Source organism: Canis lupus, chromosome 18 (genome assembly GCF_011100685.1).
Source record: "Canis lupus familiaris isolate Mischka breed German Shepherd chromosome 18, alternate assembly UU_Cfam_GSD_1.0, whole genome shotgun sequence".
In the NCBI taxonomy this organism is placed as follows: Eukaryota; Metazoa; Chordata; class Mammalia; order Carnivora; family Canidae; genus Canis; species Canis lupus.
Genome location: NC_049239.1, coordinates 47,384,618 through 47,412,278, shown reverse-complemented (window position 1 = coordinate 47,412,278; position 27,661 = coordinate 47,384,618). Strand labels below are relative to the sequence as shown.

Genomic DNA, 27,661 nt, shown 5'->3' with positions numbered 1-27,661 from the left:
CGAGTGGAAATACCATATGGTTGCACTTGGGTGACATTCTGGACACACAGATCTTTTTTTTTTTTTTCAAAGATTTTATTTATTTATAGAGAGAGAGACACAGAGAGAAAATGAGAGGCAGAGACACGGGCAGAGGGAGAAGCAGGCTCCATGCAGGGAGCCCGACGTGCGACTCGATCCAGGGTCTCCAGGATCACGCCCCAGGCTGCAGGCGGCGCCAAACCGCTGCGCCACCGGGGCTGCCCTGGACACACAGATCTATGGGAACAGAGGGCAGAGGAGGGGCTGACCAGATTGGGGGGCGGTGCTCGGCCACGGTGGTGCTGCATAGACCTGCACCCTTGACAGAGTGGCCACACACATGGCACCAGAGCTATTCCCCCGGGGCTGCTCTGTGCTCTGGCCAGGCAAGAGGACACCATCAGGGGGCCCCAGGAAGGGTGCACGGGCCTTGTGCCACCTCAGCTTTTCGGGAATCTCTACTGCAAAATAGTAAAACAGCCTCAGGAACTTCCACTGGCCGCATCTGGGACAACTCGAGTATTGAAAACCAGGATTAATTGAAATGTGGGCATTTATACTTATTCTCAGAAGCAAAAAAAGCCAAGAAATAATCCGCTACCCCTGGCGGTGGACTTTGTGTCGGCTTTTACTCTGCAGACTTAGTTACTTCTCTGGGGCAGGGAGCTGTACCCAGGCGGCTCAGCGGCTCCAGCGGGAGGGGAGGCTGCACTTCATGCACGGTGCCAGCTCACAGAAGCGATGGGACACCAGGAGCAGACCGCCTCCGTCTGCAACCCGAGTGCGGCACCTGATCCAGGCCAGGCCTGCCAGCGGCTGCTGAGGCCCCCGGGGTGACAGTTGGTGGGAGCAGCTATTCTCACCATGCCACCATGTCACCTTGCAGGTGGCTCGTAGGGCACAGGGGCCAGGGGAGATGGGCGTGTCACCTTACAATGCCAGGTTCAGCCTGTCCCCCCTCCTTCTCTGGCACTGGGTCTCCGCATTGCCCAGGGAGGGGACAAGCATGAGAGCCGGATCTGGGCGGGGGTGGGCAGATACCTGTGCACTGGTCCCCCCACCCCCACCCCAGGAGGAGCAAGGCTCTCTGTGTCACTTCCTGTTCAAGGGCATTACCGCAGTGCGGGCAGGAGTGCCGCCGGGGAGCAACCCGACTGTTCAGGAGGAGTGCCCGGGCTGCTGGGCTGTCCGGGGGCTCTGGTGCGGGGGGATGGATGGGGCGCAGGAGGCAGACCTGAACGGCAGAGACGAGAAACACCACCACAGGCCACAGGAGCCTTGTTGGGTTTGAACAAACTGGCCCTGAGAACAGCTGGGCAATCGGCATGCGCACTGGGTCTGGTAGGAGCTTCTGTTAGTTGTCGCTGTGATCATGGCAGTTGTGTCCACCAGGGTCCCTAAGGGGAGACAGTGGCAGGAGGCTGTGGGTCAGCGGCCAGGATCACTGCTGAGTGGTGGCCTCTCTTCCCACACCATCCTCCACTTTTCTGTGTGAAATGTTTCATGCCCATGTGTCCCTTAAAGCCTGCCGCCAGGAAATCATCTCATCTTCCGTGGAGGACGCGAGCCCTGTCTGCTGCTGCAGGAACAGGTGCACCTTGGGAGGCTGGCCTCCGTCCCCGCTGCTCCGAGTGCCGGGGTTGGGGGGGGGCCTAGGGGGTGAATTGCGGGCTGGGCTGTGGCCTCTGGTGGAGTCGTGCCCCCCCAATACATCCCCTCAAGGAGGAGTGTCCTCGATGCCCCACAAGCTGCCAGAGAACCTTCTGGAACAAGATGGAGTGGAAGTGGTTTTCAAATGTATAATATTAATTCACCTGTGAAAAGTCTGTGCATGAAATGTCTTTCCAGCTTTGGGAGCCAGACTTGTCTTCCTGCTTCTCCCAAAGTGAAATATTTGGTGTTTTCATTACAGAACTATCAGAGATTAGCTTAAAAATGAAACCATGCAGAAAATTACTAGTACAGAGACTGAGCATCCCTGTAAGGCTGTCCCAGAGGGCCTGTGAGGCTTTGGAGACTGTCTCCTGGACTCCTTCCTTCCGAGGGTCTGAGGCTTATGCATATGCTCCGCACTGGGTGGTCTGTGGACACCATCTAATATCCACACCCTAGGAGGGCCTTTCATTCCCCGTGTCTCCATGTCCCTTTTATTGCAAGGTAGCCTGGGGCCACCACCCTGTGTGGATGGACGTCGGGGTGCCCCTGAGGCCTGGTGCACCCTCCCTCCTGCCAGCTCCAGGGGTTATTCACTGAGCAGCACCCCTGAGCAACGAGGGGCAGGTCCCCTCCAGAGCCAAGCTGGCTGTGCTCCAGCCAGGTCTGAGGTTGGGACTGGGGGCAGTTATCCAGCTGGTGTCTCTGTCTCCTCCTCTGGGTTTGGGGGCCAGATGTCTACCCGGGACATCTCTGGGCCAAGGCCAATGAGGTCAAGGATGAGAGGAGCAGAAAGGGCGTGGAGCAGGGGTGTTGGAGGTCAATCCTCTGAGTTTCTCATGTCTGGAGGGCACGGAGGACCTGTGCAAAGGAGCCATTGCCAGGTGTGCATGAGCTCAGAGCTGGGCAGGGGCAAAGTGAGGGCGCTGGGAGATGCTGGGAAACCCATGAGGTGCGGCCTCAGGGCCCCTTCACTAGACGTTCTGGTCCCAGCCCTTCTCAATCTTGGTTGCACTTAGCATCACTTGGGGACTTTGAAATGAACTGATGCCCACCCCACTGCCTCAGTTCTAAGTTCACTGGAGGGCAGTAGGGAGCTTTGGAAGTATGCTGGGTGGAAGAGTGGTGTGGTCAGAGGTTGCCAGGGTGCAGGTAGACAGTGTGGAGGGTGGGGGTGGGAAGCCACCCTAGGGACCCCTGGGCAGGAGAACTGGCTGTGGCCTCAAAGCAAGGCCATGAGGGGGGCCTTAGCTGGTGATGAGTAGGGACTGTCCTGGCTAAGAAGGAACCCAGCCCGGAGCAGATAATTTGCTGGTGCTTCTGCTGCATGGGAGATAATCAGAAAGGACTGTGTCCACTCGGTAACTAGGAGGCATCCGCACAAGGCTCTGGGGTCAGCAAAGCTTGAGTGTCTGTCTGTCTGAGGGCCTGGGATGGCGGCAAGGAGACTGTTCAGAATGAAAATGTCTTGAGGGAGGAGATGGGGGGCCTGGCCCTCCCTTCTGGGCATGGGTGTGACATGGAACACACCTTCATGTGGGGCTCTTGGGAAGCCTCTTGGTGGATCCTCAAAGCTTATGGTCCAGGCAGGGTGGTACCTTCAGACACAGAGTCGCAGGTGCTGGGAGCCAGTGTGTAAAGCCTATGTGGTGAGAGAGGGAGCCCACTGTTCCACGGCAGGCAGTGGGACTGGGTGTCCCACCCCAGGTCCCTGGGGACTGGAAGGGGAGGGGAGAGCCCTGCGTGGAGCTGGGCAATGGCAGGACTCAGTCCCTCAGCCCTGACATGGAGTGGAGGCTCCAGAAACTCCAGGCCAGGAGCAGCTGCCCCCCCCTTGGAAGCAGAGGGAGACCATCCCACAGGGACCACTTCCTGACAGGTAGACAGTGGGCACAGGGGAATGCTGGTTCCAGAACAGACATTGTACTAAGTTGAATAGTATCCCCCCCCCCCCCCCCCGCAATTCTTGTCTAGCCAGAACTCCACAACCCACCATATTTGGAAGTAGGGTCTTTGCAGGTGTGCTTAGGTCACGATGTGTTCGCACAGGAGTGGGCCAGAAGCACCACCCGGCTGATGTCTATAAGGAGAGACACAGACACAAGAGGCCATGCAGGACAGGCAGAGACAGGAGGGACCTGGCCACCAGCCCAGAGACACTCAGAGCCCCCAGGACCTGGAAGTGGCAGGAGGGATCCACACCCTAGAGCCTCTGGAGGGAGCACGGCCCTGCCCGCACCTGGGTTTCAGACTTCTACTGTCCAAAGCTGGGAGAAAGAACTTTCCTGTGATTAAGCCACCAGTTCAGGGTACTTTGTAGTGGCTGCCCCACAAACCACAGGAGACATTCATTCTCGTACCTTAGTTCTCTTCAACAAAAAAATACATTTGCTGTGACTTAACACGTCATCTTAGTAAATACATTTATGGCTATAACGGGACAAAATATAGTCATGGTGCCCACGCCTGGCCTGCTGTCTCCACGCAGTGTCTGGACCACCACTGGGCCCAGGAGCTAGGTCTCTGGCCCCTCAGGGGGTGGCTGCTCCCGGTCACTCTGAACACCACGGCCTGCAGGGCCCAGATGTCCTCTGGAGCAGGATTCAGGCTAAGCCACTCATAGGACAGTCTCCTTAGGAGAGCCTCAGGTAGCCTCAGGTACTCAGTCCCCTCCTCTAGCCCCGGGGTGGGGGCATCAGAGCAGTGGACACCAGCACCAAGCTACTGGCCAGTGTTGTTCCAACTCCCCACCAGCCCTGTGAAGGGGGTATGACAAGTGCCCATGACTGAAGGTGGAGAAACTGCAGCACAGGCTGTCGAGGCCACCCAGCTAGAATTGGGAAGGTCGGGGCTCTGGGCCAGGAACCTGCCCTTTTACTTCTGGGTCCCCTGCCCAGCCTGCTGGCCAGGATGACTGAGTGTGCACAGGGGCGGGTGCCAGCCCCAAGAGACTCAGCCCCAGCCCCCCGTACCTGCGCAGCTGTCGTGGAGTTAACATGAGGCCCCTGCAGCCGCCCTAACCTGGTGGCATGGGCAGGCCGTGTGCAGATGGAGACGGGTCTGGGGGCGAGCGGGAGGGGCTGCAGCTGGACGGGGCGAGGAAGGGCCGTCCCCGGGGGCGGGGGGGGGCAGCCCCGAGACCAGGCGGCAGCGGGCTGGGAGGCCGCCGACCACAAGCCGACCACAAGGCCGTGATTTCTGCTGCGCTCTCCGCGCCTGGCGGGTCCCCCTCGCCGCCGGCCTTCCCAGTGACCGGGGGAACGCGGTGCCCTGGGCCCAGCGGCCGCCCAGCAGCGCGGGGAGGCGGCCCAGCCGGGGGCCCCGGTGTCGAGGGCGCCCGACTGCGCAGAGGTGCGGCCCGGCCCCGGTGCTCCTGTACAGACGCGGACGGCGCTGGGGGGGCGCGCGCGGGGAGAGGGGCGGCGGGCGCTGAGGCCGGGCGGCCCGGGGGGCGGCGGCGTGGACGGTGGGGCCGCGGGGGTCTGCGGGGCGGGCGCGCAGCTGGAGCCGCACGGCGGGCGCGGCAGGTGCCGTCCACGTGTCCCCCGCGCGCCCCGGCCCCTTAAGGAGGCGGAAGGAACGCGGGCGCGCGCCGCCGTACACGTCACACGCCTTATTTACATACAGCTCGCGGGTCTGAGCGCGACGCAGCGCGACGCCCCACCCCTCCTGTCGCGGCCTCTGATGGGCCGTCGCCGGCGGCGCCGAAGCGTAGTTGACTTGCGCCGAGTCCGCCCAATCGCAGGCCGTCTTGCTTGTGCAGGGCGGGGCCAGGGGGCTCGGCCAATGGGAGGCGGTGTTGTTGGCGGCCACGGCGGCGCAGCCCCTGGAGCGAGCGAGGCCACCGCCGCCGCCACTGCCGCAGCCGCAGGAGGCGTGAGGAGCGGACGCGAGGCGCTCGGCTGGGTAATGGCGCGCTGGGGCTGCCGGCGAGGGGCCGCGGCCGCCGAGGGCCGGGGCGGCGGGGGCGGGGGCGGGCCCGGGGCGGCGGGGGGGGCAGGCCGCGGCGGCAGGGGCGGGGCGGCGGGGCGGCGGGCCCGGGGCGGCGGGGGGAGCGGGCGGCGCGGCTGACCCCCGCCCCGCTGCGGCGCTGAAGGTCAGGAGGCGCTTTGTTCCCGGGCGGCCGCCCGCGCCCCCGCCCCCGCCGCGGCCCCGAGGGCAGCGCCGGCCGCGGGGCCCCTTTGTTTTCGGGGCGCGGGGAAGCCGCCCTTCGGGGCCGGGAGGGCTCGGCACGGTCCGTGCGCGGCCTGAGCTCGGGCCCGCGGCGTCCAGGGCGGCGCGCCTTGCCGGGCCGCGGAGCCGCCGTCCGCCCGGGCCGCCTCTGCGGAGCGCGCGGGGCGGGGGACCCCGGGCGCTGACCCGGCGCGGGGACGCGGCTCGCCGTGCGCACGTGCTCGCTGCTCCCGCCCGGCCCGGCCCGGCCCGGCCCGGCGCCTGGGGGCCGCGGGGCGGGGACGCGGTCGTGGGAGCCCGGCTCGGGCCCCGGGGAGGGGTCCCCGCCAGCTCGGACGCGGGGGCCCTTAGCGGCCGCTCGGCGCTCGCACAGCGGAGCGGGCCTTGGTCTGGGCTGGCCGGGCCCCCGGTGTGCGCGAGGGAGGCCGCCGAGGAGAAGGAGCCCTGGCGCCTGGAGGGTTTCCATTTGCTGCTTTTTCCCTTGTTTCTGGATAAGGACATTTTTTTTTTTTTCTTTCATCTTTTGAGGTCAAGGATCCTAGTGCGGGGTTTCAGACGCTCCGTGGAGGAGAAGACCCTTCTGGTCAAGAGAAATACTTTGTTGGCAAAATTGGATTTCTTGTAGGGTTACGGTGACAGAAGGGACTTGTGCGATAAAGTGGGAAGATTACTTGGAGTCGTTTCAGCAGTGATCTTAAGACTCCTTCTGGTATGATGAGAGTAATCGTTCTCAGATTCCTTAGTTGTGTAAACCGGTAGTTAGTTACCACAGCATCCCGCTGTGTGAAATACCTGCTCTGACCCACGCGCTTGTATTGTAGCCTTTGTCCTGCTGTGCCGGTGATCGTGGTCGACGCTACCTGCGGTTGTTTGTACGTCCGTGCGGTGAAACATTAAACGCATTCGTGAATTTCGCATTATTTTTCCAAACAGGTATAGCGATTGGAGAGATTGGATTCTTTGCAAGAGCTGATGGAGTCGTTTTTGTTTTGATGACGCCGGTAGACTGAACTCTGGAAAGTTTACTTTTGCTTTGGGATTGTTGTCCTCCGAGTATACAGGCGTTTTTGAATTTCGAGGATTGGCCGTTTAGAGGACCAGAGTCTCCTGTGGTATTTTTGAGCGTACCTGTGTGAGGTAGCTCATGATTCTGCAGAGGTGAAGTCCATGGAGTCGGGGTGTGTGTGTCATTACAGTGTGTGATTTTGTACTTGAGTCTCTCAGGATGGTGTTTCCGCTCGCCTGTCGGGGTCTCAGCGGCCCCTGGTGCTGGGAGCAGCTTCCTGCATCTGCAGTTCCCACCAGCCTCAGTGGGACGGAAGTCTTCAGCATTTTTCTCCTCTTGAGCAGTTGATAGTCTTTTAGTTTCAGGAAGAGGGGACTACAGAGGTGAACGTATAAATGGTACAATAGAGTTCAGAATACTTACTTTTAGGTTTTTGGTTTTTTTTTTTTTTTTTTTTAATTTTCATTGTCCACAGTTGTAAAACGTTTTGAAACTGTTTTTCATGAACTTAGGTTGTATTGCCAAGAATTTTGCCAGAGAACTTAAATTTGTTTGGTTTGTTTTGCAACAGTAATATATAGTGTCTGTGGGTGGGAGGGTGATCACATTCCTGAAGGCCTCCCCCTGTCAGCTCTGTGAAATGGGCAGAACCCTGTAGTGCTGGGAGTAGTGCTGGGAGTGATGGCCCCTGGGGTGAATGATGAGGCAGCAGTGAGGAGCTTATGGGGAGTTCGGTCTGGAATTGCTACCTAAGACATGCTTACTTGAACTGGGAAATGTGTTCAGGCATCCACAGCGAAAGGTTGGTGATTACATAGCTTCGCCAGTCCTCCACTGAGAGGTTTTACAAGGGGCAAGAGCAGGTTGCTCAGAGGAAGTCACTGTCATCCGGTCTTGGCTTACTTTGCATGATCACTCCTGGTTTAGCAAGTAGTTGCCTTCCCAGACAGCAGGTGGGGATTTGTCGTTACCCCTTCCGAGACCCTTATCAATGGGCAGTGAAGAATTTTAAAGATTTTACTTACTTATTCATGAGAGACACAGGCAGAGGGAGAAGCAGACTCTGTGCAGGGAGCCCAACGCAGGACTCGATCACGGGTCTCCAGGATAACACCCTGGGCTGAAGGCGGCGCTAAACTGCTGAGCCACCCAGGCTGCCCGGAAATTTTTTAAGAAGTAGCTTTGTGGTGACGTAGATTTGTTTTCATTTGACAGCCTTTGGTTTTCTACCCTGCGCGCTTTAGAGAAGGCAGAGCTGCTTTCTTTGCCATTTTAATTTTAAATTTCACGAGTACTTAATAGCAGGAGAGGTGTAGTGTGTTTCTGTAGTGAGAAAACTATAAGAGAGCACTTTGTGGTCTCTACTTCTTATCTTGACCACTCACTGTGTAGCCTTAAATTTCCTTCTACAAGTATACTCTGCCAGCTATTAAAACTAGATGTGCTTCTATTCTGGGTTCATGACTTTTTTTAAGGTAGTGTGCATTTTAATATTATCCAGAAAGCCTGTTTTAAACAAGACGAGATGAGTTCTAGTAAATAGTTTTGTGGTACAAAGAATCAGCGTTACACCTCAGACATTTATGTACCAAGGCTATAAGAATACATTTGTAAATATTACACTTTAAAACATTGTGTGGGGGCACCTGGGTGGCTCAGTGAGTTGGGCATCTGCCTCTGGCTCAGGTCATAATCCCAGGACTCTGGGGTCGAGCCCCATGTCAGGCTTCTTGCTCTTTCTCTCTGCCTGCCGCTCCCCCTGCTTGTGTATGTGTGCGCATGCGCACTCTCTTTCTGCCAAATAAAATTTTTAAAATAAAAATTGCATGTGTAGGAAAATAGCTTTTATTTATTTATTTTTTAAAGATTATATTTATTAATGAGAGACAGAGAGAGAGAGGCAGAGACACAGGCAGAGGGAGAAGCAGGCTCCATGCAGGGAGCCTGATGTGGGACTCGATCCCGGGTCTGCAGGATCACGCCCTGGGCCGAAGGGAGGCGCCAAACTGCTGAGCCACCCCGGGCTGCCCAGGAAATAGCTTTTAATGCTTTGTATTCATTCCTTCGTGAGCCTCTCTATTGGCTAGACAGAGTTCTAAGTACTGGGTATTGCACTGAACAAAACATATTTCTGTAGTGGGAGACAGATAAACAAGTTAGATGATGGGTGCTTTTGAGAAGAAAAGTAGAGAAGGAGTAGGGACTTGGGTGGTGGTGAGTTTTTAAAAGATTTTATTTATTTATTTATTTATTTATTTATTTATTTATTTATTTATTTAGAGCAGAGTCTGGGAGGGGCAGAAGGAGAGGGAGACAATCTTAAGCAGATTCCATGCTGAGCGTGGATCCCGATGTAGGACTCAATCTCACAATCCTGAGATCATAACCTGAGGTGAAATCAAGAGTCGGACACTGACTGAGCCACCCAGGCACCTCCGTTGTGATATTTAAACAAGGTGAAGCGGGAAGACCCTACGGAGTGAGAAGACCTTTAAATACTGGAGTAAGGAAAATTTTGAAATGTTAGCCTTGTTTAGTCATATACTAACGAATTGCAGAGAAAGGAGACTGGAAGAGGAAATTGGAGTTATAGCAATGAAGAGCCACTTTGCCTCAAGTAAAAATAGAATGTTTGGTTAAAGAAAGGAAATAAGTTTTTTATTTTCTTCCGGAAAACCGAGGGCTTAGTCTCTAGCAAGTTTCTGAAGAGATGGTCTGCTGTTGTCTAGTGGCAGTTAGATCTCGTAAGCAGCCCTAACTTCCTCTGTGTCTTAAGAAACTCCATGGGAGAGACTAAGGTACGTGTGGAGTTGTGCGCAGGCAGCACCTGGGTGGGCTGTTACTTCACAGCAGTGAGTGAGTAAAGCAAAGACTGCTTGGCTGCTGTGTCCTGCCGAGTCCTGTGCTAGGTCTAGGTCTAGGGATTGCTGCATTGAGCAAGTAGGTAAGTCCCTTCCCTCATGGAACTTGTTCTTCAGTGCAAAGACAAACTTACATTGTTTATCCCTCCTTTTTTTTTGGTTATTCAGTCATTTTATGGGAAGACATTGAGAACTTTTGACTTAAGATAGATAATGTATAAAAATTTCGGTTATGTGAAGGATGACGATATTCTCCAGCTTACTCTTTTGTCTTTTAGAAGTGGCCCAGTCTGGGCAGCCGGGGTGGCTCAGTGGTTTAGCACCGCCTTCAGCCCAGGGCGTGATCCTGGAGACCTGGGATTGAGTCCCACATCAGGCTCCCTGCATGGAGCCTGCTTCTCCCTCTCCCTGTGTCTCTGCCTCTCTCTCTGTCAACTCATGAATAAATAAATAAATAAAATCTTAAAAAAAAAAAATCTTAAAAAAAAAAGTGGCCCAGTTTGAAATTATATTACTCTATAGGCTAAGTGTTGTGGTGGATTTTTTTTGTTTTGTTTTTACTGTTTTTAAGTATGCTCCATGCCCTTCGTGGAGCCCAACCCGGGATTTGAACTCATGAACTTGAGATGACCCGAGCTGATTTCAGGAGTTGGATGCTTAAACAACTGAGCCACCCAAGTGTGCCTATGGATTAATAAGTGTTTTAAAATTGGGAATTTTGGGGATGCCTGGTGGCTCAGTGATTGAGCGTCTGCCTTTGGCTCGGGGCGTGATCCCAGAGTCCCGGGATCAAGTCCCACATCGGGCTCCCTGCATGGAGCCTGCTTCTCCCTCTGCCTGGGTCTCTGCCTCTCTCTATGTGTCTCTCATGAACAAATAAATGAAATCTTTAAAAAATAAATAAAAAATAAAATTGGGAATTTTGTTACAGTGGAAAATTGAAAAACTAAAAATTTTTCTCCATGAAATTTTTTTGTTTGGGCGAGAAATTCATAAATAGGATTGTGAGGTATCTTCTATAAATAAAAGCAAAACATTCATTCATGTAATCATGGAATTTTGCATATCAGCCCAAATGTAGAATTGTAGACCCAGTTAAAATTGTTAGTCCTACAAGGGACCTGAACTGCTGTATTCTTTTTATATTTTTGGATATTCTTTTGCCTGATGACGTGTTCATATTTTGATATACTTACCTTTTTAGGTAAAGGAAACCTTCAGATGAGGCTTCAGCACACCAAAATTTAAAACAAATGGATAGTTGTATTTCTCAAACCTACAAATTTGGTAGTTCCTTGTAACTTTCTCTTTGAACTAGTTGGATTGCTAAACATGAAAAGTGACAAACAGAACTCTAGCTCATTCATAATGTCACCAACTCTAGGTTATTTTTCCTTATATAAAGGGAGAACTGTTGAGAGGAACTGGATTTGCTGGTCCCTGCCAAGCAGCAGGGCAGTGTGTAAGCGTGTTGCAGTCCCAGAAGGCGGAGGAGGAGGCCTGCAGCGGGTCCTGTGCTGGCCACCTCGCCTGTGTCATTCTGTCTTCACAGCAGCCCCTCGGGAGGCCCCATCTAGTTTGTCGGTGTTGGAGCCCTGGTTACACAGCTAGGAGACGGCAGAGTTGGCCTCAGAACCAGGTCACTGTGTGTCTTCTGTGTTTAGATGTGGAGTCCTGTGTTTGAATTGTTTAGACCTTAAACATAGTCTCTTTCCTGTTGTGTAAGCTTATTGTATTTTCTTTCTCCTTCTGTCCTTGATTGAGCACTTTGTTTTGTTTTTGCAAGTGTTAATGTCGGGTTTAACTTAACTGCTTTGTCATCATGTCACCAAAAATAGTGTTAAATAGTGCATGGCTTCACATAGTTGGAAATAAAGTGGATTGTTGTGTGAACGGAATCTGTTCCTTTGGAGTGGCGTCCTTCCACGGGAAGGTGAAGCTTTTTGGCCTGTGTCCTGTTGTGGAGTGTGTGTTCACTCAATAGCTCTTGTGCTGGACACTGCTGAGGGCCCTGGGACCACATAGTGCACTGCATAGGAGGGGCATGATTATTCTCCATTCTTCTAGACGGTGTACTACTTGGGAATGCTACTTCACTGCAGGATTGTTGATTGTCCTCTGTTCCAGGGACAGCAGCAGTCATCTCGAGTTAAGCAGGTGGAAGCGGCAGCCGGAAGTGAAGTGATCGGTGGTGGTAGGGAAAGATCAGGAGGGTCTAGATTTGAAATGCGCAATGATTTTAATCTATAATGAACCAAAGGAAACGACGTGGAGAATCTCATGCATGTGTTTTTAGGAAAATTAAACCTAAAGACTGAGACTGATTTTCCACAAATCCTTGATTTACAGAAGATCAGAACTTACTCTACAACTAGTGAGCACCTGTCAAGAATCTCTCCTTATCCTAAAGCCAGTGAACTTACTGCATGACATTTTTCCTGAATTTTCCCTTTTGTACTCTGCCCACGAAAGCAACCTGCCCTAGACCTTGAGTGGACTCCTTTGTAGCTCACTGCAGTTTGCTTGTCGTCCCAAATTGCAGTTCATCTGCAATTCCTGTGTAAACTCAGTGTCTGGTAACTTGGCCTTACCTCAGTTTACCTCTTTTCTTCTAGGTTTACGTTACATGGTGTCAGGAGTGGGATCTGAAGGAGCCAGCCACTGAGGAGCAAAGTACCCACATTTGAGCCCTTTGTGCTCTTTGCTTCCACGAGGTGACATAACTCTTGGTTTGGTGAGTCTCAGTTATCAAGTCCCTTCTTTTGGTTGAACTCTCAGAACATGTCAATCCTCTTTTGTTCTTTTTTTTTTTTTTTTTTTTTAATTTTCTTATTTATTTATGATAGTCACAGAGAGAGAGAGAGAGAGAGAGAGAGAGAGAGAGATAGGCAGAGACACAGGCAGAGGGAGAAGCAGGCTCCACGCACCTGGGAGCCCGATGTGGGATTCGATCCCAGGTCTCCAGGATCACACCCTGGACCAAAGGCAGGCGCCAAACTGCTGCGCCACCCAGGGATCCCTCCTCTTTTGTTCTTAATCTGGTAGTGAGATCCCAGTCATCTAAATGTTCTAAGGGTAGCCCTCTTTCAGGAACCCTGGCCAATTTTATATTAAGAAGTAATGGTCCTTCCTCATGCCTGTTTCTGCCTACATGGGTCATAGTTACTAGAAGGGTAACTTAGCGCTCTGATGGCTGTTGTGGGGGAACATTTCATCCTTTGAGGCTTGTCTTTGTCCCAACTAAGTTAGACCATGGCTACAAAATTAAATAGTCCAAGTGGGATAGTTGTTTTCATTGCTATCTGGAGGTTTCTAAATGTGTTCAGGATTCTCAAATTGCCTCCTTACAGAATATTGTTTCCAGACTGATTGAAGTGAATAAACAACTAAAGATGGATAAAAATACAGTGTCAGAGGCCTCTTTCTTGGTGCTAGCCAAGGTTCCCTCCTACCTGCATTGTCTCACCTCTTTCCATACCCTTTGCCTCCTTATCCTCCCCTTTGTCTGACGTCCTTCTTTCTGTCACTGAAACCTCTTCAACCATAACCCATTAAAACTATCCCTTTCACAATTCTGTCTTCTGAGGATGCTGCTAATCCACCCTAAAGTGCCTGCACCTCATGGACAAAAGCTGAGCTTAGGGCTATAATTAAGGGCCTTCCCAAAGTAACTATGAGGATCCTCATAGATGGGTGGAGGAATTCAGTATTATAACCTTGACTTAACCAGCCTGGGCTCCGATCTCTGTCAGTTAGTCCATAGACTTGTTGGAGAAGGTCAGGCCCAGTGCTGCATGAAAACAATCTCTAGGGTTTAAGCTAGGCCAGCTACCAGCCATTTATATGACCACTCTTGCAGCATAGCCAGAAGGCTACGTGAAGTCATCCCTAGGGCTTTCCCCAAGCCCATGGACCAGAATAAGATTCAGGCACGCACCAAAAGCCTGTTGAGTCTGTCTGTGACTTAGTGACTTACCCATAACCCTGAGCTGTTTTCAAGGAAAATTCTAGACTTCCCATAGATATTGAGTCCACCCTGGTGGGGTTTGATTCTGTGGTTGTAAATGGGATGAAGCAAGGACATAAAACTTTCAGATTAACCTGTATGGGACTGGCATTGAGCCTCCCATAGGTGGAGACCACAAAGCAGGTATGTCTTACAGGACCATGCCATTATTGCAGACAGTCTACACACTGGAAAAGGGGCCGCTATAAATTGAAATCCAAGCACTTGCAACCCCCAAGAGGCAATAGCCAAACCAACCCAGTGATGAGATCCTGAGGGCACTCTTCCCCAGCCTTGTGGGAAGGGAATTATGTAGGATTGGGAGACTACTGTCCAGATTAGGAACGAGTTTTCTCACATCAGTTAATACAGGAACTAATCTATTAGTGCTCAACTCCAAATTAAATTTTCCCTTCCTTGGAGTAATACATATGTGCAAATAGTGGGGGTCTTGGATAAACTACAACATTCTCGTTTCTCAGCCCATATCCTTTTATTTGGGATCTCTGCAAGTCAACCAACCATTTATCCTCAGTGATTTGGCTCCCATACAATTATCTAGGATGAGATTTCCTGGGGAAATACATTGCATTTTATTTTTCTTTCTGGAAAGGGAAATATTCCTTGAGTTCAAATCCAGTATTCCGGAACATTCAGGCCCCTTTAATTGCAGTCTGTAGACCAAAGAAGACCAAACTTGGGACTCATCCTGACTACTAAACCTAGTACCCCCCACTTTTAGTGCAAAATCCTCAACAGACCGAGGCACAATTCATGGTGCCCCTCCTGTTAATATCCAGATCGACTTCTCAGAACCTCTCCCAAGAATAAATCAGTATCTTGTAAATAGTAAGAGGACTTACCAGGGCATAAGGCCTGTCATAGAAGACAATAAATAATTATCCTTTGTATTAGTCCTTGAAATATTCTTCTTTCACTCCTAAAAATTCCCGTGGCCAAGGATGGACTTTGGTCCAGCACGTTAAGGCAGTTTATAAATACCATAATTCCTCCTGTTGTCTCTAGTCCATACACACTGTTGGTATCCAGCCCTACAGGAGGCGTGGGGTTTTGTTGTTTTTTGTTTTTTGTTTTTTTTTTAATTATTTATTTATTTATTCATGAGAGACACAGAAAGAGACAGAGACACAGGCAGAGGGAGAAGCAGGCTCCACGCAGGGAGCCCGACATGGGACTTGATCTGGGATCTCCAGAATCACGCCCTGGCCGAAGGCAGTGCTAAACCGCTAAGCCACCCAGGGAGCACCATTGTTTTGTTTATTATAGTTACGCAGTGCATTTTTTTAGTATTTATTTCCTTTGATAGCAGTATATATAAAAATATAATATCCCTTTTACCTTTACCTGGGAAGGCCGAGAATAGACACAGTCGTGCCTGGAGGCTTTACTGAGAGTTCCTACTTCACACAGGTTGTAGCAGCTGACTTAAATATCATAGGTCTCTCTAGAGGCTTCATCTTACTACAGATATGTAGATGATTTCCTTCATGGCTAACTTTCCCAAGGCTGCTCTCCTAAAGACCTTGTTCACCTGTGAAAAATCGTAGTCATTAAGGGGACACAAGGTCTTGAATGAAAAATTGCAGTTTGTTCAAATTCTGGTCCAAGATTTAGGACAATTTAATCTCAGAATGAGCACTACTTCTAAGTTCTGAAAGACTTCAAGGTACTTTAAACTTTCTATACCCTAAAACCAAATAAGAATTACAGAGTTTTCTTGGATTGGGTCACAGCTGCATTCCAAACTTCTAAATAGCTAAGCCCCTTTGTGCCATATGAAAGAATACCACACCTGATCTCATTGTTGGGATAACCAATATAACTCCTTTTTTAAGACTTTGAAGGAAATAGGGGGCGCGCCTGAGTGGCTTAGCGGTTGAGCGTCTCCATTTGGCTCAGGTCATGATCCTGGAGTCCCGGGATTGAGTCCCACATCAGGCTTCCTGCAGGTAGCCTGCTTCTTCCTCTGTGTCTCCCATGATTAAACAAAATTTAAAAACTTAAAAAAATTTTTTTTGAAAGATTTTATTTATTTACTCATGAGAGAGAGAGAGGCAGAGACACAGGCAGAGGGAGAAGCAGGCTCCATGCAGGAAGCCCGTCGTGGGACTTGATCCCAGGTCTCCAGGATCACACCCTGGGCTGAAGGCGGCACCAAATTGCTGAGCCACCCGGGCTGCCCAAAAAAAATATTTTGAAGGAAAGTATTAAGTCCACCTATCCTTTGACACCCAGATAATCAGCTACCCTTTTTCCTTTTTGTATATGAGAAGGAAGGGGATGCCCTCAGACTACTAACCCCAAAACATGCAGCTATCACACGTCCCTCAGCTACTCTGGCCAAGAGTTAGATCCACTACCTGAAGATCCATCCCCCTGCCTTAAAGCTCTGCCTGCCACCACTCATGGGGACCAACAGTAGGCCCAGGTCCTACCACTGAAGAGACTGTCTTTATGCTTCAAGGCTCTTGAGGCTCTCCTGAAGTCACACCATGCCCAGTACCTTTTAGCAAGCTCTTATCTCCTGTGAAGTCCTCTTGCTGACTACCCTTCCAGTCCTCTTGTTCATGGTAACAGTTTCAGCCCTGCTACCCTTCTTCCCTCCTCCACTGATTGAACCCCCCCCCGACTATCTGACTTTCACAGATCATCTGTCGACCCCTTGTGAGGTCTTATAAGAAACTCCTCTGACACATACTGATCTTCCCTGGTTGACTGATGCCTCTTACCTGAACCGTGGAAGTAATGGGTTTTGTGCTGGCTGTGTGATAACAGTTTGGAGTTTGTGGAGGCTTTATTGGATGCTTACCTTTGGTTCAGCTCAAACCAGCTGAAATAGATGCCCTCACTTGAACATGCATTTTAGCCAAAAGCAAGACAGCAAACATTGATGCTGATAGCAGTACACCTTTGGAGTGGCCCATGACTTAGGGATATTAGAGGAAACAACAGAGCTTCTCACTTCCAGTGGAGGTAAAATTAAGAATGGCTCTCATGCCCCAAATCTGTTGGCCACGATACTGCCGCCAGCAGTTCTCGCTGTTGCTAGGTGTCGCAAGTCTGAGTCACTGGAAGCCAAAGGAACCCACCTTACTGATGCCCCTGTAAGAAACATTGCCCTTCTTATATCCATTGACCAGACCTCTGTCATAGCCCAGAAGACTGCTGCCTCACTTCCCCATCCCCTCAGGACCTGAGGGAGTAACCAGGGAAGAGCAACAACTGGCCTCTGAAGAAGGAAAGGCTCTTGGTACCACACAGAAGAGGGGCTCTGGTCTTTTTCTTCCAGAAAATCTAAAGCTTTTCTTCTTCAGACCACTGTCCCTGGATTAAACCATTGGTCCCCTGAGAAATAATAATGTTTATGGATCAGTATTAGAAAACCTCAGCAAGGCCACAAGAAGTGCTATCTTGCTTGTTCTGCATTCTGCCCAGGATGTTTGTTTGCATCACCCTGGGACACTATGGCGTTCAAGGCCTGGTAGGTGAATGTCATACATTTGCTTCATCTCCTGGATATGAATATGTTCTAGTGATAATTTGCATCTTTTCACATTGGACTGAAGCATTTCCATGTAGAAAGGCAGCTGCCTCTTTTGTAGCTAAACTCCTTTTTAGCAAAGACTTTTCCATGTGGGGAACACCATGGTGACTAGGGGACCTACTTCACTGGACCACTAAATACTTGGACAAGTCTGTGCCATCTGGCCAGTTCTACATTTCCACTCTGTTTATCCTCAGACTTCAGGACTGGTCCAGTGTACAAATGGAATTATAAACATGCTGTTGCTAAATTAGTTGAAACCCTCCAGATATCTTGGCCAAAAGTACTGTTGCTGGTTCTTCTAAATCTTCAGTCTACTCCATTCAGTATTCATAAACTTTGATCTTTTGAAATAATCACAGGATAGCCAATTCATTTAGCTCTTGCTTGCTTTGACTCACAACTAAAAAAACGGGTACATACTTAGTTTTGCAAGGGTCTAATTAAATCCATTGAGAATAATCATGCTGTGATAGAACAGTCTTTCCACAGCAAGCTCCCATGAGACAAAAGATGTTAGATATCACATTTTATAGCCAGGAGAGGGCATCTGCTGGAAAAGATGTCTCCATAAAGATTCACTTCAGCTTCATTGAAAGGTGCCTACCAGGTGTTACTGAGGAACCCCTGTGCCACCCGCTTCTAAGAGACAGACTCCTAGATTCATGTGTGCCATCTAAAAAGGCCCCCAAACCTCAGAGGACCTGCATCTCAACTGGTGGCTTAAAACTAAAAATTTTCAAGGATTGAAATGCATGACATTGGAAGTAGACAGCCTTCCCAAGGTACTGGGGCCAGGCCTATAGAACCTCCCCCTTCATGGAAGTCTGTGTCTCTCAGCAACTGAATCATGCTGCCTAAAGTTGTAATTGTTCTTTTGCTGGCCTCCTTGCCACCTCCTGGTTTGCCTGTAATACACTCCTTTGTTCCCACTTTACAAAAACTTTCTGATGCCACCAACCAATCAATAGATTGTTGGATTTGCACTGGAATTAACACTAAGGATAAACTCAAACTGGTGGCCTGGCCATTACCCATGGAAGGATGGGAGAAGCTTTCTAGCAGAGGTTCAGGGTTTTTCTCTCATGCCTTTGAAGCTGTACATATTCTCCCTTCTGGTAAATTGGCACCAGACATTACAGCATTCCATCGGGTGCTCCTTACCCATTGAGGAGAACCCTCACTCAAGTCTGTGCTTTTATTTTTATTTTTTTTTAAGATTTTATTTATTCATGAGAGAGAGAGAGAGGCAGAGACTAGGCAGAGGGAGAAGCAGGCTCCTCATAGGGAGCCTGATACCACCTTGCCAGGACTCAATCCCGGAACCCCGGGATCATGCCCTGAGCCAAAGACAGACGCTCAACTGCTGAGCCACCCAGGTGTCCCTAAAGTCTGTGCATTTACCCAAGACCTTATTCTGAGTTTCACAAATAGTGACAAGATTGGCAGAAGTCAAGGTTATGTCCTGGTAAGCACTTGTGACTGCAGTGGTGCAGGACTCAGATGATCATGAGTACACTCCCACTGGCATCTAAGAGACTACGAGTTCTCCTCCATTAATGTACCTCTGGTAGGGTACTTTGGATGGGAAGCTGGTGTGCTGCTTTTCAGTGGTACCTCTTGGGGAATTGATCAAAAATCCAGTGAATGGTGGGAACTTAATTCAGTGTACCAAAAATCCCCAAAACTGCATTAGAACCTCATCCACAACCATCAGACTCACTTCTTAATCCAAGTATATTGAAATTTAAGACATTCCTATAACCATTTCCATGATGCTAACAGCATTGGGCACTGTGTGCTATATGTAATTGATTGTGTTTTTGACCATGAGGTCCTCTTTTTGATTCCAGGGGGAAAATCTGGGCAGAGGGGTCTTCCTAACATCCTGTCTTTAGAAAACGTTTGTCATTTCTTTCTCTGTGGCAGAAACATAACACTCCACACTTCCCCTGGAAAGGACGTTGTGGAGATGTTGCCCATACGCCTGCCATTGAAAGCAGGAAAATCCCTCTGCCTACCACCCTGTATCCAATTTGGGGGTTTTCTCCTACTGTCTTAAAAGAGTACATGGTAACAGGGATGGATAACACTTTGGGTGGGTGCCCAGGAATACCCCCATTGTAGATAGGAATTTGGATATACCTTTGCCTGGGCCTTGTTCCCTTCTTGGGTTGCGGGGAAGAACTTGTAAAGGCAACTTGGAGTCTGTGGTTGTGGTGCGACCTTCGCTGCTCCTGTTAGGGCTTTTAGAATATCCGCGAGCCCAGCTAGACAGTCGCAGAAGTAGTCTTCAAACCTGCAGCCCTGTGCCTTCTCCCTACACAGCAGAGAGGGGAAGAATGCTGTTTATATGCTAACAAATTGGGGGAAATAATGCAAGAATGAAAAATTAGGAAAGGTTATATCAAAGTGTGAACTGAAATAAGCTGAGTCCCCAAGGACTTATTAAATCTGGGCAGCTGGGGAAACTGGTCGAGGAAGGTTTCCAGCCAGTAGCTGTAATTGAACTTTTGGCCCTAGGTGTAATCTTCCCAGACGTATGTACAAACTAGAGTTCTTTTCCTTTCTGAGACTTCTCCTGAAGTTCAGCTGGGAGACACATGACTAAAGATTCCCCATTTCTTGACTGTTGGTAGTTCAGTGAGTCTGGATAGCCTGGTGCCATTTCTCTTCTGTGAGGGACAGACATCTGAGGATGTCCCCTCAGTTCCTAGGGGCCGCTGTCCGCTCACAGCTACGGACGTCTCTGACTGAACAAGGCCCCACGCAGATTGGTTGATCAGCACAGCCCTCTGAAAGATGTGGATTAGAGGGGGAAATCTGAGAGGATGTAGATCTAAGATGGAACTGAAGGCTACAAAGTGGAGTCTCCCACATGTACCCTCAGAACAGCGGACTTGAGGACTGTCAGGCTAATTGCCCATGAAAACTTGATTGACAGGAGTTGGAAACTGTCTTCCACCAGTGAGTGTCCACCAAGAATCTTTTCCACCTTTGAGCCATTGAACTTGCTGTGTAGGTCCTAACTGGGTTTTCCCCTCTCATAGTCTGCTCATAAAAGCACCCAGGTGTGAACCTTCAGTGGACTCAGCTGTAGCTCCCGAATCACACTTCCTCTACTCTTCCCAAGGAAGCTCTATTTCCAGTAATGTAGCTTGCCTTGGTCTGTCTCCTTTCTGTTAAGGTTGACAGAAACCTAAGTCCACATCATAGCAGCTGGGTGACCTTGGGTCAGGTGTATCACCTTGCCCAGCCTCCGTATCCTCTCCTACACACTGTTGCCTCCATGACAGAGTTGGTGTTGGGTAGAAGATACTGGAGAGTGCCTGTCACACGGGACCCTGGCTTGTAGAGGAGGTGGTAGGTTCAGGTGTGTGGCTTGATTGGGTGTTTCAATGATGGGGTAAAAACTGGAGCCCATCCCTTGAACTGGCCATGACAGCTGCTTCTGGAAAGTAGGCTCTTGGCCAGCAGTCAGTGTGTGCAACCAATGCGAGGTAGTATGGGATCTATCTGTTACACAGTACAGGTGAATTAGAGCTGGTGTCGCTGTGTGACCGGGTTGGCAGTAGGTACCAGTTTCTGTCCCTGTTCTGTAACCCAGAAAGCCTGCTGTTGTAATCCTGCTTGTGCTGTGTAAGTAAAGAATTGGGAGCTGGGCAGCCACAAAGATGTTCACATGGACGTCAGCAAAGGTGTGTTGTCGGGAAAGCCATCAGGACTCCACAGCTGGTGACTGGGAGGTATGGACGTCAGCTCATAGGCTCTTGTCGTTGGATGTTATTTTGAAGTCCTCTGTGCCCTGTACTTGTCTGTGGAGTGTGGAGAAGAGAAGGGAAGCTTGGGAATCTTGTGGTTGCACCCATATGCCTGCAGTAAACCCAAGAGGAACAGGAACCGGGGATACGTGTTGAGGTGGACTGTTGGAAAGGGTAGGGATTCAGGTTTCTTCTGTTTGGAGGGACTTTGGACTTAGCAACAGGTGATGGGAACCACTGATGAGTTTGTAGCTCTCATTGACATGGGCCTCCAAGGTGGAGGGCAACCACAGCCACTGGAGCATTCCTTAAGCTGTTTCTCTCCTGGGCTTCATGACCAAATGACCAAAGAAAAGTGCAGTTGAGTTAAATACAAATCCATTGCAGATCCTAAATTCCATTTGGAGCTATTTTCCTTAAATACAGAGGTTTTTGTTGTTTTGTTTCACTCTAAAGTATTGTGATGGAGAAGTTTGAGCTTTGCTCACATACCTGAGAATAAAACATTGACCAGTTGTGTTCAGTGTTGTCGTTGGATATGTCACTGGAAGAGCTTTGGCAGGGGGTGGGGTGGAGGGGGTCTCTGATGTGTGTTCTCTACGTCTGAGATGAAGGAGCTTCACCACCTCTGTTCAGCTATGCACTTAGACACGGTTTTGAAATTTCCCTAATATCCAGTTCTTTGTAAGGAGTAAGTGTCCTAGAACCTAGCTTTAATGTTTATAAGTAGAAAACCACCTAACTTGAAGATAATCCTTTGTTATATATGTCTCGTAAAAGTGGGTTGTACTGGTGTATGTCACACCTTGTTTTTACACAAACACTACCATCTTCAGTGTAGGAGTGATAGATTAAATTAAATAAAGTAAAATTTTAAGTAGCCTCCTGGGGGCCCTGGGGGGCTCAGTTGGTTAAGCATCCAACTCTTGGTCTCAGACCCAACTCTTTGGGTCTTGATCTCAGGGTTGTGAGTTCAAGCCTCATGTTGGGCTGTGTGCTAGGTATGGAGCCTAGTTTAAAAAAATAAAAATTCAAAAAAATAAAAAAATAAAAAAAATAAAAAATAAAAAAATAAAAAATAAAAAAAAATAAAAAAAAATAAAAATTCTCCTGTGACTTAGAATGTGAAAGACCATATAAGCACTAGTAAATACTTTGAATAGTTCCAAAATAATTGACCTAGTAGCATAAATATGTCCATATTGCTGAAGCTTATTAGAGAAGGTAAATTAAAAATTAGAACTGATTAATCTTACTCTGAGCTCTATTTTAGCACCAAAAAGATTTTTTTTAATGAGTAAAGTGTTCATGCACTGAAATGCACAGATCCTAAGTGTAAGATTTGATGAATTTGGTAAGTAGCATATGTAAATATATGTAATATATATATATATATATATATATATATATATAAAACTGAGAAACCCAATAGTCTGTCCAAGATTTAGAACATTTCCATTACTCTAGAAAGTTCCTTCCTGCTCCTCCTGGTGTAGACCCTCATCCCCCATAGTAGATAGCCGCTGCTACACACACCCTGAAAAGTTCTTTGGGAATATTTAGTGATGTTAATCATTACAACTCTCTCTTAATTCTTAGGAGATCAAAACATTCAGATGGCAGATAACAGGTAAGCCAAAATGGATTTTGTTTATTGGGGTTTAAGTTTGATGAGCATGAGCCAAGTCAGTGAATATCATTAGAAGCTCTGGTTGAATGGCTCCCCCCCCCCCTCCCACCCCCCCCCTCCCCCCCCCGGGTGTGTTTGAGCCCATGAAGAAACTGCTTCACAACATGGGAAGTGTCTCAAATATTGATACTGGAAAACCTTTTATGGGAAGCAGTCATGTTGCTCTGCAGGCCTTAAACCTCCCAGGTGAAGTCATTTGATTAACTTGACACCATCCTTACATTGTATAGCCTCTAGTGGTCAAATGAAAAATAGATTTTGTTTGTGGCTTGTTCTGAAGGTTATGTTAGTCTTGTGTAGTGTTTGACATGGTTTAATTTTGGTGAGAAATTCTATCCAGACATCTTTGAAAACCGATACAGCTGTTTTTGTGGAGTTTAATTGTTTGTAGAGACTTTGGTGAGCTTACAGAGCCACAGTGGGCATTGTGTCCTAAAAACTTGGTAAGGTGGCTCTTCTTTGATCCCTTTAGCAGCTGACCAAACTATAGCATGCATGTTAGTTGGCTAGTGGGTTTGGTCTGAGGGTGGGGAGCAGATTTTGGGGGAAAGAAACTATAGAAATGAAAACTAAGAAGCTTTGGTCAGGGTTGGAAATGAGAACTATGGGGTGTGGCGGGGGGTGGGGCATGAGGGGTTGTTAAATAGTTTTTTTTTTTTTTTATGTAGATACACCTGTGCATCTATAGCTCTGTCCAAATATGAAGGCGTTGTAGAGGTTTTTTAATATGTTAATGTCCTTGTGCTGTTTGTTTTTGGAACTTCTTGATAGTAATAATTTATAAAATGTACTTTAGTTTTTCAGATGGTGTTCCTTCAGATGCCTTGGAGGCTGCTAAAAATGCAAGTAACACAGGTCAGTTCACTGCCCGTGGGGAAAGTAACAGTTGAGTTTGTGTGCAGAGCAGAGTGTGTTCCATTCTTGAAACATTTATTGCAATAATATAGGTGAAGGGTTACTGTGCTTCAAAGGTTTAGGGAAGTTAGAGTTGGTCAAGTGGGAAATGGTACTTCGTTTAAAAACTCCTATGCTAGGAGCTTCAGGCTTTCCAGAAGTAGGGTGACTAGCATGTCCCCTGGTCCCTGCTGCCACCCGTTACTGGAGCTTGTCAGCCAGTGACCAGTCTTTTACATCTGTGTTCTTTCTTCTTCCCTAAACATTTAGAAGCAAATGCCAGGCTTCATATCATTTTGTCCATGAATTCATAGATGTATTCTTTTATCCTCCATTTTAAAATGTATATATCCATACTTTTTTTTTCCCCCTTAAACTGTTTGAAAGCAAGTTGTGGGTATCCTGACCCTTTTCTCCTAAAACAGTTTTGTGTAAATTTCCTAAAAACTAGGATGAATGCTCCCAAACACAATGCTGTGACCACAACCAAGAAATGCGGGGGTTGGGCAGCCCTGGTGGCTCAGCAGTTTAGTGCTGCCTTTGGCCTGGGGCCTGATCCCGGAGATCGGGGATCGAGTCTTGGGATCGAGTCTCACGTCAGGCTCTCTGCATGGAGCCTGCTTCTCCCTCTGCCTGTGTCTCTGCCTCTCTCTCTCTCCTCTCTGTGTATTCTCATGAATAAATAAATAAAACCTTAAAAAAAAAAAAAGGAAAGAAAGGCGGGGGTTGACAGGACGCTGTTAGCCAATATGTAGTTCTGTTGCTTTTCCCCTGCTTTTCTCGGTTGTTCCTTTTTAACCATTGCCCACACTCAGGCCCAGGGCCAGCCAAAGGTCACGTCCCGAATTTAGTTCTGTCTCCTTTATTCTAGAACTCCCACCTTTTTATCCTACCCTGCAGTGACACATCCACAGGTTGTGTGCCCCGCTGTCTTATGGATTGCCCAGGCTTTGGATTCATTAGGTTGTTTCCTCCTCATTAGGTTCAGACTGCCACATGGGTGACCTGATGCAGGGGAAGCGCAAGGGCCGGGGATACTGAGATAGAGGACTTGGTGGAGGCACGTGTCTGGCACCCTTCCCCGTAGTGAGGGTCCCTTTAGTAAGTGGCCTGCCGGTCATCCTGTGACTACCCTGTCCTCCACTAGTGGTGATGACGATCCTTGCAGAGTCCGGAATGGCACTGGTGGTTGCATGAGTGCGTTTCTCTAATTCTGGTCGTCCTGCTGTGTGTTACATCTGTCAGAGATGGGCTTTCCCTCCCTACTCTCCCAGCCCCCACTTTGCTGTTACTGTATATTCCTAGGTCATTTCTCCTTCAGTGTTTGCTCGCTTGCCATCAGTATTCTTTTCAGTGTGCAAATTGTCTCAGTTTGCAGGTCCCTTCAGGCTGGCTTCTGTGTCCTTTTGCTATGTCCCCATCAGTTTCAAGTACTTTGTAGCTTTGTGATGCTAAGTGATGTTCCATTTTTCCTTGAACTTTTCTTGCTCTGGACCTGGAATCTACCATTTATTTCTCCAAGGGGCCCTGTTCCTTTTAGAGAGAGATTAAAAAATCAGAATATAGACGTTTCTATGCCTTCCAGTGGCCAGAGGTAGAGGAGAGATGTGTGTCTGTGTACACGTGTACTTTTTACATACTGCACACATTCATGTTTTATGTACACACATTTATATAGATTAAATACACCGTGCTTCATGTTAGCAGTTGTTAATAATTAAAATGTTAAAATTCATTTGCCTACTTCGTATCCTTTGCTTGCCCACATCACTTCTATACAAAAGGCAGAGAGAGATTACAGGTGCCTTATGAGTCTGGTGAGGGTGCTAAGTTCAGGTTCCTGGACAGTGTCAGGAGGTAGACATCAGCTCAGCAAACACTGAGACTGTGCCGTGGGCCAGGTGTCTTGCCACACTCTGGTTAAGTGAAGGACCCTTCCTTCCCCCTCAATGTCTTGTTTGTTCATTGGGAAACAACACAAACATGGCACAGGAGGCCAGTGACTTTCATGAGGGGGCGAGTTTGGGCAGAAAGGCTGAGTAGGTTAAGGTGGAGGCCCAGAGCGCTTGCCCATCTGGCACACTGGGAACCAGTGCGAGTAGGGGGCTTCCTGGGATGTGAGCTGGGCCACAAGTGCGCACTGATTTCCTCCAAGGGACAGTCACCTTGTCCCTGTCCTTGCTTCTGGGCTCTTCAGGTCTGAGGGAGAGAAGGCCCCTGGACTGAGAAGTGAGGACATCTTGGTTTGGGAGATTAGAGATTTAAACAGCTGAAGCAAAAAAATAAATAAATAAAATAAAAAATAAAATAAACAGCTGAAGCAAGAACTAGAACTGCCCTGGGCCTTCAGTGGATTGCTGACCCGCCTGCTCGGCTGAGTAATGGGGCCAGATGCCTTTAAAATACATTAGAAGAGGTGCCTTGGTGGCTCAGTTGGTTAAGTATCTGACTCTAGATTTTGGCTCAGGTCATGATCTCAGGGTCATGAGATTGAGCCCCGTGTCAAGCTCTTCACTAGGTGGGAAGTCAGCTTGAGATTCTCCCCCCCTCAGCTCCTCCCCATCTAAAAAAAATAAATTTTAAGTATTTTTTAAAACATGTTTTTAAGAAACCACTTGCTGCATTTAGAAATTAAAGTAAATAAAGCTGGGTAGATGTGCACTGATGATTTTCAGCCCTTGGCTGTTCCGTGTTGGGCATATTTTAAATTTTTGGCCTTGTTTTTTTACTTCTTAATAGAAAAGCTCACTGATCAGGTGATGCAGAATCCTCAAGTTTTGGCAGCTTTACAGGAACGGCTGGATAATGTCGCCCATACTCCTTCAAGTTACATTGAGACGTAAGTATGCTATTCATGGGATGCAGTACAACTTTAAGAAACAAAGGGGAAAAGACCGATTTCCTGGTTCCTTAGAACAGGAGTAAGTGTCTTTTTTATTGAGCAGACTTTGGGTACTGAGAACCGTGCACTGGGTTCTAAAGAAGAGCCCCTGGGCTCAGTGGGTGGTAGAAGAACAGGCCTGGGGTGGGGGTAGGGGGAGAAGAGACGGCTGTGGGCAGGGCTCAGGGTGGGGTGCTGGCTCCCTGCTGGCTCCCAGGCAACCACTCCCTGCTCTCCGCAGGTGGACGTGGTGATACTGCCTGGGAGTAGGAGAGGTGAGGATGATAATGGTCTCTAGTTTTCTGGCTAGACTCTGGGCGGGTGGGTTGGCGTTTGTGGAAAGGAAATGCTGCGGGGAGGGGCAAGGTTTCATGGAATAGAATTAGTTCCATGTTGTACATGCCATATGGTCAGTGCCCGCTGGGAGGACGGTGTGGAGTTACTGTAACTGATTGGAGGACAGCTGGATTTAGGATAGTAGGGCTCAGTTTGCTTAAAATCATTTGTTATTTTTCCATTGGAAAGGTAGAGTGAGATAAGAGGTTATTGTAATTGTGTGATTAATTCAGAAAAGAAATATAGGTGTTCTGTTATGTCTGCCATTTCATTCGGCCCCCACTGTGCTTCCACCTTACCCTGCCAGCAGTCCTAGAGACGGGCCTAGTTAAGTATCTTGGTAGAGAACCTTTCCCCTGAGGTAGCTGTGGATAGGGAGGGTAGCAGGGGCCCTTTGTGATTTAAGGCTGTGCTGGTGTACTGTCTAAACGGTACTGTGCATAGGAGCAGCTGACACCGTGCTGTGTGTTGTTGGAGGAAGGGTTGAGTGCCCAGGCTAGTGCTCGCCCTGCCTTCAGGGCTCAGCCCATATGGATGCCATCCATGGGGGCTGTGGGGGCTGTGATGAGGCCCAGTAATCTGCTCTTTGTTGTACATAGTGAACAAGGGCTTCAGGTTAAACATATAATTTTGATGGGTTAAAAAGGATTTTTTGCTTTTTCTGATTTAAGTAATGCATACAAACTGAAATATTTTTAGAATACAGAAAGTACTGAGGTATCTGGGCAGCTCAGTTGTTAGTTGTCCGACTCTTGATTTTGACTCAGGTCATGATCTCAGGGTTGTAGGATTAAGCCCCTCGTCCGGCTCTGCC

The 27,661-nt window shown here is 48.9% G+C and overlaps 1 protein-coding gene and 1 long non-coding RNA gene across 6 annotated transcripts in view; one reads left to right on the top strand and one right to left on the bottom strand.

Annotated features, from left to right (window-relative positions):
• Window positions 1-160: 160 nt before the first annotated feature.
• Window positions 161-4,791, bottom strand: LOC102155128. Of its 2 annotated transcripts, XR_005373528.1 has the most exons (5): window positions 4,647-4,791; window positions 3,851-3,941; window positions 3,668-3,754; window positions 3,205-3,316; window positions 161-1,418 (listed from the first exon to the last, which is right to left on the bottom strand). It is a non-coding gene; the product is annotated as an uncharacterized LOC102155128 (long non-coding RNA). The 2 variants fall into 2 exon arrangements; XR_005373527.1 differs by lacking the exon at window positions 3,851-3,941.
• Window positions 4,792-5,443: 652 nt separating this feature from the next.
• The window catches only part of NAP1L4 (nucleosome assembly protein 1 like 4), a 42,176-nt gene continuing 19,958 nt past the window's right edge, over window positions 5,444-27,661 (top strand). For 2 of the 4 annotated variants that reach the window (XM_038563600.1, XM_038563603.1), the window contains exons 1-5: window positions 5,444-5,580; window positions 12,330-12,448; window positions 22,646-22,676; window positions 23,533-23,591; window positions 26,370-26,469. In XM_038563600.1, coding sequence (XP_038419528.1) covers window positions 22,663-22,676; window positions 23,533-23,591; window positions 26,370-26,469 — 173 coding nt within the window. In that variant the 5' untranslated portion in view covers window positions 5,444-5,580; window positions 12,330-12,448; window positions 22,646-22,662. Of the gene's footprint in view, window positions 5,581-6,410; window positions 6,557-11,119; window positions 11,354-12,329; window positions 12,449-22,645; window positions 22,677-23,532; window positions 23,592-26,369; window positions 26,470-27,661 lie in introns of those variants that run through there. The other 2 variants (XM_038563601.1, XM_038563602.1) reach the window with 2 other exon arrangements.